General features: G+C 36.4%; 1 protein-coding gene across 3 annotated transcripts in view; it reads left to right on the top strand.

The window, feature by feature from the left end:
• Positions 1 to 9,535, top strand: part of LOC105167817 (uncharacterized aarF domain-containing protein kinase 1) — a 12,432-nt gene extending 2,897 nt beyond the window's left edge. For 2 of the 3 annotated variants that reach the window (XM_020696444.1, XM_011087633.2), the window contains 11 exons: positions 217 to 294; positions 2,672 to 2,738; positions 3,183 to 3,268; positions 3,414 to 3,464; positions 5,002 to 5,049; positions 5,228 to 5,348; positions 5,460 to 5,640; positions 6,744 to 6,881; positions 6,966 to 7,078; positions 9,038 to 9,106; positions 9,191 to 9,535. In XM_020696444.1, coding sequence (XP_020552103.1) covers positions 217 to 294; positions 2,672 to 2,738; positions 3,183 to 3,268; positions 3,414 to 3,464; positions 5,002 to 5,049; positions 5,228 to 5,348; positions 5,460 to 5,640; positions 6,744 to 6,881; positions 6,966 to 7,078; positions 9,038 to 9,106; positions 9,191 to 9,318 — 1,080 coding nt within the window. In that variant the 3' untranslated portion in view covers positions 9,319 to 9,535. The remainder of the gene's footprint in view (positions 1 to 216; positions 295 to 2,671; positions 2,739 to 3,182; positions 3,269 to 3,413; positions 3,465 to 5,001; positions 5,050 to 5,227; positions 5,349 to 5,459; positions 5,641 to 6,743; positions 6,882 to 6,965; positions 7,079 to 9,037; positions 9,107 to 9,190) is intronic. The other variant, XM_020696443.1, reaches the window with a different exon arrangement.

Here is a 12,254-nt window from a genome sequence, read left to right as displayed (position 1 = left end):
GATTTAATTTGAACAGTGTTCCTCAGACTTAGACAACTAGTTTGAATGGTGTCTAGTTAAAACCAATTCAAGGACATTAGGACCAATCGACTCTTCATACTTGGCTGTGAAACAACCATGTTTCTCTTTATATTGCTTACTTGTGTTTCTTTTAGCATAAGAGAACTCTGGATGAGAATATTGTGCTTAATTTTTGCTGTGCTGCCTGAACTGCAGGTCCAATATCCAGGATTAGAGTATCAAATGAAATTTGACGTCACAACCATGGCCTTCCTCTCAAGATCAGTTGCATGGGTAAGAATTTAATTGTTAAAATGTTATAGGCCTTCTTACAATTTCATTTCTTCAAAAGGATCAAATGTGTCATTGTTTAAGAGAAATATGCATACAAAGCAATATGCTGGATTATGAAGATGTGCATGAGCCAATTGCAATCCGGGTTATTATTTTTGCTTGTGCTGAGTTCTGCACTTTTTTCAGTAGGAATAATTGCTAAATCAAGAGAACACCATGTTCTGTTAATCTGAAAGTTTTACTTTCTCCCTTCTTTCCCCCTTTTCCTACCCCTACCTTAACTTTATAGTTCATAAAGCGCTGAAAGCACATGACTCGGTATGGTAGGTGGAAGGATGAGTCGTTGTCTTCAAGTAGGATCTAGCCGGTGGTTTGACAGCGATCTGTCAATAAAGCTCGACAATGAAACATCAACATAGATTCCTGGTTCACTTCTAACTTGGCTGATTATATAGCGTAGAAAAGTTGTTTAAATAATGTTCAAGGTCACAGAGTGGGTAGTGGCTAAAAATTTTTGGGAGTGCTTCAGCTGGATGAAAGTTTGGCTTTATTGTCCTTTCATCCTTGTAATGACATTCAAAACTGTCAAATAAGATTCACTCTACTGGATAAGGTGCATGCTTCAACTGAATCAAAGACTAGTTTTTTCTTTTCATTTAATCCTTGTAATGTTACTAATGTACACTATACACTGTAAAAACAAGAGTAATTCTTTTGGAAAAATGTGCAAACCAGTCTCAAATTTCACAATCATTTTCCTTATATCGGAGTTATTTGGATTAGTGTTCTTTGTTTTGGTTGTTAAACTTTTTGACAAGGTCCTAGTCTAAGATATCCCCCTCCTCCACTTATATTGTACTATTGGAATGGTGGAGTGTGCCTAACATTACATCCAGCGCCAACGACCGTGGATCAACTTTTACGATGCTTTACAGGTACCCAAGCATAAATAGTTGATGGGTCACTTTTTATTGTAGTTCATTCAAAACAATCCTAGTGGAAATAGAACATGAGCAGTTGTGAATTAGGAGACCCAAACCCGGTAAATGTTGTGTCCCTCAGTTACCTTCTTTTCATATTTTTCTGCACACATTCATAATCCGACTAAAATCAATTCCTAAAATGAATTCCACTTAGACAACTAGCACGGGCTTCGCTATTCAGTTGTTTAATAGGGAAGAAATTCACAAATAAGCTGCAGAAATAGAGGACATAATGGTATAATTCCTATTAACCAGTGATCTCCATATTTTTTATTCCCTTTCTTTTTAGTTAGTTTGTTTATTTGTTCTTTTTTCCTTTTGGCGAAGACAATGAGTTTATGTGTGTTCTATCAAGAGGGATTATTGCACCTTATATTTCTATTTTCAGAAACTTCTATCCACTATGACCAAGTCTTATCCATTTGTTGGAGCTTCGATAGCAGCTAGGTCTAGAGGGAAGTTATGAGCATTACGTTCACGCATAACTTCCATACCAAGGTTAGCACGGTTGATCATATCAACCCAGGTATTAATTACACAGCCTTGGCTATCAACTACAGATTGGTTGAAATTGAAACCGTTTAGGTTGAAAGCCATAGTGCTGATACCTAAAGGAGTGAAGCAGATACGAACTATAGGCCAGGCAGCTAGGAAGAAGTGTAATGATGGGAGCTGTTGAAACTAGTATATGGAAGATCAATCGGCCAAAATAACCATGAGCTGCTATGATATTATAAGTTTCTTGACTGAACCTGTGACCTTCTTTAGCAGATTCATTTTCTGTGGTTTCCCTGATCAAACTAGAAGTTACCAAGGAACCATGCATAGCACTGAATAGGGAACCGCCGAATACACCAGCTACACCTAACATGTGAAATGGGTGCATAAGGTTGTTGTGCTCAGCCTGGAATACAATCATGAAGTTGAAAGTACCAGAAATTCCTAGAGGCATACCATCAGAAAAACTTCCTTGATCGATTGGGTAGATCAAGAAAATAGTGGTAGCAGCTGCAACACGAGCTGAATATGCAACAGGAACCCAAATTCCGCTCACGACCCATGTAACAAGCTACAACAAGTAAGAAGTGTAGAACAATTAGTTCATAAGGACTTTGAGAGAGGGGGGGGGGGAATGAGTAAAACACAAATTGATTCTGGTTCTAGATTCATTTTGGAGAAATGCTCTATAGATAGTCTATAGATAGGTAGGCTAGAAAGACAAGGGATCTCTCTCGCTATGGATAGTTGCTGCGAGAAGCTTCTGCTTGTAGTGATTCACCGGGTTCTGACATGAAGCATGGAGATTGAATTGGCTATTTGCTCAAATGAGTCCAACTCTTGGGCTGCTTTCGTCGTATAGTTTCATAAGCCTTAATGTTTCTTCTTTTATCCAGCTCTTTCCAGAATACAGGTTTGAGTGGATGGTATCAGAGTTTACAAAGTCCATTGCTTCTGAACTTGGTGAGTATAGCATGTGTTCTCCATCCATTGCGAATTGTAAACATATTAGAATTATTTCCTCTTCGATTATTAGTTTGAATTCATTCTTATGTGCTGTGTATTCAAATGTGATTCATGCTTCTTTTGAAACTGAAGATATTTAAATCTTTCTATGAAGAAAATTTGGTTACTATCTGCATTCGCTACTTCATACTATTAGAACTTGTTCTTCGCCTAGGTTTAGTGCCTCAATAAGATGCATGTATTTAGGTTCTGTGACTTCAGCTGTTTTGTTTCATTCTGATGTTTTTGCAAGTATAAACTTCATTTTGAACCTCTATTTATTTTCCAAATATGCATTGTGCTCGCTGGAAGGAAATTAAGTATCAAAGAACTTGTCCCTGTAGTTGCTTCGTACAAATATCTTAATTTGCTTGGATGGTATTATTTCCTATTGCTCTATAGATTTCATTCAAGAGGCTAAAAACTCAGAAAGAGCGGCAAATAATTTTAAAAAGAACAGGACGGTCAGGATCCCTCGTGTTTACTGGGTATGGAACATGATCATCAGCTTTATGAATTAATTATGTCTGCATTTCATAACAGAAAATTTTATGATCTTATTGTTGACGTATCCACACTTAGATTATTTGTTCTGTATTATCTTTGAACTCTGTATCATGCTCATATTGCCAGGATTTCACAAGCAGGCAGGTATTGACTATGCAGTTTTGTGAAGGACATAAGGTATATCTAACCACCAAACTTCACATGCAATGAAAAACCTGTGGACTGTGTTCATTAGCTTCTATGGGAGTTCATGATTGTTGTAGACTAGTCTGTCCATAATACTCTTTACTAGTGCGTAAAAGATCTCAGTTACCCTTAGGAATGCATTTATGTAGTCTGTGTTTGCAGTCTTCTGTTGAGTACCAGTGGTTTATCTGTACTAATGAGATGTTCAGTTGTATAATACAAGTGGTCTACCACTCTACCTTTATGTTTAGGAGATTTCATATCTAACAGACAGCTTGGTTATCTCACTTGCATTGTTAAGGCACCTTTGGCTATTATTTATTTTTTATCTTCAGAGGATTTGTTTCCAATTGAAAAGTGCCATTCTTATATTTAAATGAGCTGAGATAGAGAACTGACCTGCTTTTATGCATTATCCTTATGGACGAAGGATTTTCTAGGGACTTCTACAAACAGCGTTGCAAGTGCAAGAATTCTACGAGAAGTAGTTTGAATATATAACTCACATTGCTGTAACTATTTCTCTTTATATAGCCCTTACTGACAAATGGTACCTCCTCGGTCATAATAACAAAATAGATGTGAGAGTGAGACAAAGTAAAAATATGCATATTGAAGCAGTTGTAGATGCCTTAATTAATACATAAGGGCAGCATTAGATTGCCTTTCCTGTTGATAAATTGTGCTTAAGTTTTCTTGAAACATGGCATGACATTCTTGTTTAGCTGGCTGCAATTGATGTGCGATCATTGTGGCATCTGATTCCTCCTGAATCAGGAATTGAATGGATTTTTCTGGTCAAACTGATTAATTTCTGCAGGGAACTTCAACCCAATAAATTATTTATATAAATCTGAAAGATGAACACATTGTAATCTTTTGATTAAAGTCTATTATCTTCCATATCTAGCTTGGAAACAGGACATAGAAATATCATCTTTTTAGAAGTGATAATTTTGATCATAAATGGTAAAGGATCCATTATCTTTTACTAGAGCTGTACCTGGTTTTTTATTCATATCTGAGGAATAGCACTTCTTCGTGATGTTCACGGGCTGGGGTAGGCACTGTGGATTCTGCCATTTTTATGTTAGTATCTGCAGGTTTACATTTATGTTTATGTTAAGGTCCTTAAGCATAAATACTTGAGGTGAATGGGGAGTTTTGTCATTCAACAATTTGAGGGTTTAACTAGAAGAATAAGTGAGATCTGGTTCAACTTTGTGATATTCTTTCTGTTAAAGGTTTTACTCAGTAGGGGTAATATCATGCAAGTTACTATCAAGTCTAAAGTGAGTAGTTCGGTGATTGTTTTAGTTTTATTTCCAGCAATCTTATAAGTAATCTTTTATACATGAATATTTAAGTGGGTACAGGGTACCTATTGGAGGCTGGTTTAACTTATTATATTTCACCAATACCAGGAAATTTGTATGCAACATAAAAAATTTACATGCGTCCTCGTGTCTGTGGTTTGCTATTGATTGTCTGCTAAACCACTGCTAATAGGAAAATCTTTGGTTTTCAGGTCAATGACTTGGAATTTCTGCACCGAATGGGAATTAGTCCTCTTGAGGTTCGTTTTCTGGAAAATAGTTGTTAACATGTCATGTAATACAATTCTTACTGTTATCCTAAATAACAGATATGTCAAATTTAGAGTGTGAAATCTTTTGATATGGAGCTGTCTAAAGCTTGTATCTTCACTGCATCAGTGACTACTTTGTTCCATTTTGCTTCTCTTAAAAATGTAGGTTGCAAAAGCCTTAGTAGATGTGTTTGCTGAGATGATATTTGTCCATGGTTTCTTGCATGGAGATCCACATCCTGGGAATATATTAGTTTCTCCACAGGGGCGCAATGGCTTTTCATTAGGTATAAAAGCATTACATACTTTCATCATTTATCTAAGTAGAGGGGTGGTTGTATCATATAATTACTTGATTATGGATTGACTTCTTATTTGCGTAACATAAATAAATGTAGTCATTCTGGATCATGGGGTCTATAAACAGTTATCTGAAGACTTCAGAAAGAAGTACTGTCGTCTCTGGGAGGCTTTAATTATTCTGGATTCACCAAAAATACAGCAGCTAGGTGAAAGCTTTGGTGTTGGAAAGTATGCTAGGTATTTTCCTGTTATATTTACTGGAAGAACTATTAACAGGTATTGTCTTTTGCTTCTTCCCATGATTTAGTTGTTTCTTTTATTATGGATTGGAGTTTTACTTTTAAAGTTCTGAGGACAATATCTGTTTGCCATACTGAAGAGTAATATAATGTTGTGCTGGATTGGTGGATTTGGAGTTAGGGATTTTAAATCCGTAATAACAAATCTTTTAAACTTATGGACAATTCCATGTTATAAAGGATCTTAAACCCTTGAATTCCTATTTTCAACTTCTTTTTGTTACACGACGATGGATTCACATCCATTTATTAATATTGAGTTTATCTAAAAACCTTTTTCAAAATTCTTCTATCAAATTCAAATCATTCCATCCAAATGTTGCAAGATCCTTCATCCAAATGCATTCTAACTTTCGAACTTGAAAAACACTATGGCTAAAAGGGGAAAGGAGGGTTTTTGCTGTTTCTTATCAGTTCCTTACAATCCCTGCAGATGCCGAGATTTGTCTGGAGAACCTAAGATGAGCAGTCTTTATTCTTCCTATGGGTTGTGAACCTAAATAAGTACAGCTCAAGTGTCTATGTTTTATTGAATTGGCTTTGCGTTAGAATAGCATGGGATCAGCTACTAATATGCCCACTAGAAATGAGAAAGAATTGAACTGTTTGGATTTTCTTCTCTGAATATTTACAGCTATATTGAATCTTGCCTTAGATAAAATTTTTAGTTTTGTGTTGCTGAGCCTTGTATTTTTTATTGTTTAAACGCTTACATTCTTGTTAAACGACAATTGTTTTTTGTTATAATTTTAGTGACAATGTAAGTAGTTGGGTGAAGCAAAAAAGGATTGGTGGAAGTGTTTCATGGCAGAACATAAATACCATTGGCAGCACTCACTTAAAACATGGATTATTGTCCAAGATTCTGAAAACCTCATAAAAGAAAAAAGAGAATGTGTGAAAGTAATGCTAAATTGGTGACAGTTTTTCCCAATGTTTCCAAATACCTAAGTTGACAATGTGGCAACGAAAACATGAAAACCTTATTTGTTGTTCAGCTTTAGGGTTTCTTAAAACATTACATTTTTTTAGTTTGTCTGTGTAACTAATGTTGATTATTTTTTATAAAATAATTAAAAGTAAATCTGTGCTTGGGAGAGGGATGTCGCCAGAAGAGAAAAAATATCTGAAGGATGAATTGAAGTCTCTAAAAATGGAGGACATATCTTCCTTCATGGAGTCATTGCCGCCGGACTTTCTTACCATACTGCGAACTGAGTAAGGATTGATTCTATTTCTTCCAAATATTATTAAAGAAATTTGAGGATTTTAAAATATTTATTGCTATTCAATTCCATGCAGTGGACTACTAAGGTCTTTGATCAGCAAGTTGGGTGCTCCTCAACGGATCCGACTACTAAGTTATGCTAAATGTGCATTGCATGGTCTCTCGGCGGAGGGGAGTTCTGAATCTGGTAATACACATGTATCCCTTAGCACTATTCAGTATTAAAATTGGATTAATTAAGAGAATAATGCTGGCTGGCTGGAGTAGGACACGTATGTGAGAATTACAAAATCTTTGATAGTAAGATTATGCCGATTATCAATTTTTCATTTCCAGCTTTCATACTATTCATTTATTCATTATTCTTAGAGTAAATTATATCTACACTCCCTATGATTTATCATAATTACAAGAAACTCCTTGCTAGATAAAAAATTACATTTACATTTGTTGATATTTACTCTGTCTTACATTGCCACCTTCTATTAGAGTTTCGACAAAAAACTCATGTGAACTTTCATTTTGGCCCTCAATTGGCGGATATCTTTGTCCATTGAATTTGACCAATTTTTATTGATAAAATACCCTTTGGACTTGATTGTAAGTTGAGTTCCTTTCAAATGACATGAGGATATTTTTAATTATTAAACAATACAAGGCATTTTTTATCATATTTTTAATAATACATTTTTATTGATGTAAATCAACAGTTCATAATTTGGCTTGATTGAATCTAATACTTCAAATTTGACATTTGATAAATACATTGATATATTATAAAAAATATATAAGAACGTTTATATAATATTGTAATAAAAAGAACATATGATTACATATAACATGAAAAATATATTGTATTTGTTCATTTAACATATATAAAATTTAAAAAATATAATTTTTTTTCCTATATAAAAAATATATAGTATCTCTTGTTCATAGTATAAAAAGATATATAATACAAAAATATGAAATATATATTTAAACATATAAATAATATACAATGAAAATGGGTAACATGGATACAATAGTATTTGAACATACATACAATAAAATATACATATAGATAAATGTACAAATACATATATATTATCAAAAACTGTTTGTATATTCATATATTATATCTACGAATATACCTATATATTTATATGTATCTACATTAAATTTATTTTATATTAGACATACAAATAATTATTTAGATTTATTTTTTATATATTACATAAATGTGCATTTAATTAAATGCTAAATCTGAAAGTAATTTAAATCAAAATAAGAATTAAACTGTTGATTTTTATTAAGTAAGATATGAACTGTTACAAACATTACAAACACACCCTTTATTTGGTTTATTCATTACAAATACATCGATTTACATTTAGGTCGAAAGGGCATTTTGTCGTTTAAATATAATATTATTTTAATGTAAGTTTACGGATTTTTAATTAAGCATGTGAGGTTTTACAATATTCAAGAGATGTAAATGTATTTCTATTTAATTGGGAGCCTTTTGTAATTATAACAAATCACAGGGAGTATAAATGCAATTTACTCCGATTCTTTGTTAGTATCTTTTGGTTTCTCTTTCCTTGGTGGGGTTGGGGGTTTGGGTTTGGAATAAAAACTTTCTAAATCAGGCGAACTTGTGTGCATGGTAAACCTTGTAGTGAGCGGATTGGCTGGTTGAGCTGGTGGATATCAAACTTACCACTGTCTGTTTATTTTGAGTTGTCTTCTTTTAAGATCTTAGGATGAGGCTTACCATTTGTTTATTTTTCACAATAATCACAATTTTGGCATTTTTCTCTAGCAATATAATTATGAATAATCATGACTGTAAAAAAAGCTTAAGAATATGGTTCTAAGTGGACATAAATGATTTTCCATGGATATTCTGTTAGGCCGAATTGGGGAATTTAATACTTCTCTTGATTGTTTTAGACGGGGCAGTCCGAACCATTATAGTTACTTTCAAGTTAGAATTTTTCAAAAACCTAGAACCTACTCCATGATTTTGCATAGAAGCATACAAGCCTCTCTAGTTTTGGTGTTAGCCTTTCTGCTGCTTGTTGACCATCTCTGGCCTGAATTACTGCCCATGTGTCGAGGATCATTCTACGCTTGTAATTATCTGTAAATGTACTACTTTCAGATTCAGCTGTACTTCTTAAAGCCAGATTTAAGACAAGCATCAAATACATACGCCTGTGGATACTTCTAGGTGAGTAAGTTTGCATCATTCTTACCCTGTAATTTGCTCAACTACAAGAAGTAAACGAGAAGTAACTTGCACATTCTTCCACAGAAATAATGGAGTTTGTTGCTTACATGAATGACATCAGACACTCGATGACTGCAAGGTTGAGACAGTTCATTTTATCTGCTGGAGATCATATCTGGAGTTTAGGGCCCCTTCTCATATCAAGCCGCTAAGATTGTCGCAGAATTTTCAATTGAAAATCTTATTACATCTTGTATTGTACTTGACAAATGCATGCTGCATATGCGAAACCTACGCTGTGTTAATTTGTTTAAGAAAAGATTTTTCATAAAGTAGAGCCATGTTGTAATAGATTCATTTTTTATGATTGTTGCACTGGATGCTTTAATGGGCCGAAAGCTAACAGGATTTGGGACTGGTTGCTGTTTATGAAAGCACATATCTATAGCTATACCTACTCTATCTTTCTATCTATCTATGTATCTATATATCTATAAAAGTAATGTATCATCTAGTAATTATTTTTTTGATTTGACTAAATTAACCGTGTAATATTATTTTTTAAGGATAAAAATATAAAATAGTATATTTATTAACTCTTATCAATGCGTGTAAAAATAATACCGATCTCATAGGCTTGGATATTGTTTAAAGTTGGAGTATAGAGTTTATGATCCTAAGAAAGATACATGCGAAACAACATGTTAGCACTCCGACGTTTAAATTTGTATTGAATGCGCGATGTGATAAGATAAAATAGTAAGTAGAAGTAATACAAAATTGAAATGTGTTGATGTAGTTAAGGATAATATGCAGAAATCACAAGAGTGTTTAGTGAATGCTTAAAAGAATGCTTTCTCAAAGTCCGGAGATCGTCCCCCGCTTGAGGGACCAAACTTATATTTTATAGAGAGAGTTCCCTTGTCAATTGGGGATCCATCTCTTCGCCTTCATCTTCGGGGAGAAGGATAAGGATGGTTGGATAAGCAGGAGATCACCTTTATCTGCCGTTGATATGTTCACAGTGAGCATCCATTTGTTGGGGGAAACCCTTCATTCGCAGGGAGTCTCAGTTGTCAAGGAGTTTTGGTCTCCAAGGAGTCCGTTATCTGAACTGCCACTTCAAGGTTGATGTGGCGCCATGTGGAAATTACCAACTGAGGGCCTTTGGGCTGATCAATTTTATTGGGTCGCGGTTCATAGGTTGAGTCCAAGGTTACCTTGGGTCTTCGACCTCCGTCCAGGGCTCGTAGGTCTCCTAGGCCGTTGGGGCAAATATATTGGGCGGCCCTTAGGCCTCGTTGTTCTTCTTGGACTGCGCGTCATTAGGTTATGTGCATCATTCAGCCCCCAACTCGAAGAAGGAGGGTGCCAGTCGACTCCTTCTTAGAGCAGGAGATCTTTGTATATGAGGAATTCCCTCCTTACTGTCTCGAGACAGTTCCCAAGTGTTCCTTGACTCATCTATTTTTCTGCTTTTTTTTGTAACATAGAGCCCTATGCTTTGTCCTTTGTCAGCCTTGATATGATGGCTAGGGCTAGACCTAGCCATCATGATTGCTACCTTAGGGGGGCGTTTGATAAACCGCCGCGCCCGTCATCTTTGGTAATCGCCCAACGGAGGGCGGTTACGAGCGTGAACATGGGCTTAACCTCATCCACTTTCCTTAATTCAAGGCATAATCTCTACCTCTTCCTTCCACAGCTTGCGTTCTTGAAGAAAAAAGGATCTTCTTTCCCCTAAGTCTGTAAGTGTTCCCTCCTCCTCTAACTTTTTCTTCCACAACTTTTCTTCTTTCTCTTTGAACATTCATGGCATCTTCTGACCAGGCAATCAAGTTCGTGAGGGAGACTCTTCCAGGCCATCATCCCTCTAAGGCAACTTCGAAGAGGATATTCCATGGTTCGTTTGAACCCTTGAGTGGCCGAAGATGGAGCCTGCGACAAGCGGCGGTGACCGCCTGTCGTCAGTTGGATGAGGCATCGGAGGAGGAGGAAGTGGGAGGTAGCGAGGAAGAGGGGTCCTCTTGGGGAAGAGGAAGGGAGATGTCCCAGTCGCTAGCGGACTGGGGCCCCTCCTATCTTAAACTCATTGCCATTTGCAGTTGGTGAAGGAATTTCACATCCCTCCGTCATTTACTATTTGTGCCCCCTTCCCCACTAGTCGCTCCCATTCTCCTCCCCCAAATTTCTTAAGCTTCTTTTCTTCCCAGTTGAGGTTAAGCCTCCATTTTCCTATTCATTCTTTTTACGCAGACGTCGCTCGCTTCTTCCAAGTTCCTTTAAATGAATTAGCCCCCAACTCCTTTCGGGTTTTAGGTATTTTTTTTTATGATTTTCTATTTTCATGGTGCCTGTGTAACTGCAAAAGCTTTTGCCCAGTGCTTTCAGTTAAAGCATACTGTCACTGGTGTTTTTCATTTCTCTCCTTGCGAGGGGTGTCCTTCTTGTCTGCCCCCACCCCCAAAGCGTTGGAAGAATATTTTTTCTATGTGTTGCCTTCTCGTCTTTGGACTTTTCCAGACTGTTGGATACATAACCCTCCTCCTACTGCTTTTGTAGGTGAAACGACGGTTACCCTCTCCTCCTTAGGAGGAGTTGAATGAGAAACCCTACGAGTGTCGAGCCTTGATTGATGAAAAGTTCCTAGGACACTTTGGCCTGAGTCTTCGAGTGGAACCCTTGGGGGAGCCTCTGGATATTTTATATTCTTTCTAAGTTTTGGTATTTTTGTCAATGCACAATTATAACTATATTTTACTCTTTTCTTTGGCAGTGGATATTATGTTTAGCAAGTTGATGCGTGACAATGTCCCTGAGGGTCGAGCGGGCCTCAAGTCATTAGAAGGGAAAACGACATGCTTCATCCATGCCAGGGGCTTGCTCGAAGAAGGCCAAGATGAGTTCCTTAGGCACTCCTCCATCCAGCTCTGTACGGCTCTCTGCTACACCTCTTCCCCTCCTCCTCTTCGGGATGAGGGATGTGTATCCCTAATTTTTCGGGCCTCCTCAAACAGCTTGTATAAGCGCCAATCCCCTAAACAAGAGAAGGAAAAGGACTCCCCCTGGTAGTTGAACTTATGAAAGGGATGCTTACTTCAGGGGATAGACGTCTCCTTGCCTCTCTGACCTTAAAGGATTTGGAAGA

The sequence above is a fragment of the Sesamum indicum genome, linkage group LG8 (genome assembly GCF_000512975.1).
Source record: "Sesamum indicum cultivar Zhongzhi No. 13 linkage group LG8, S_indicum_v1.0, whole genome shotgun sequence".
Taxonomy (NCBI): domain Eukaryota; kingdom Viridiplantae; phylum Streptophyta; class Magnoliopsida; order Lamiales; family Pedaliaceae; genus Sesamum; species Sesamum indicum.
This window is presented reverse-complemented; position numbering and strand designations above follow the sequence as displayed.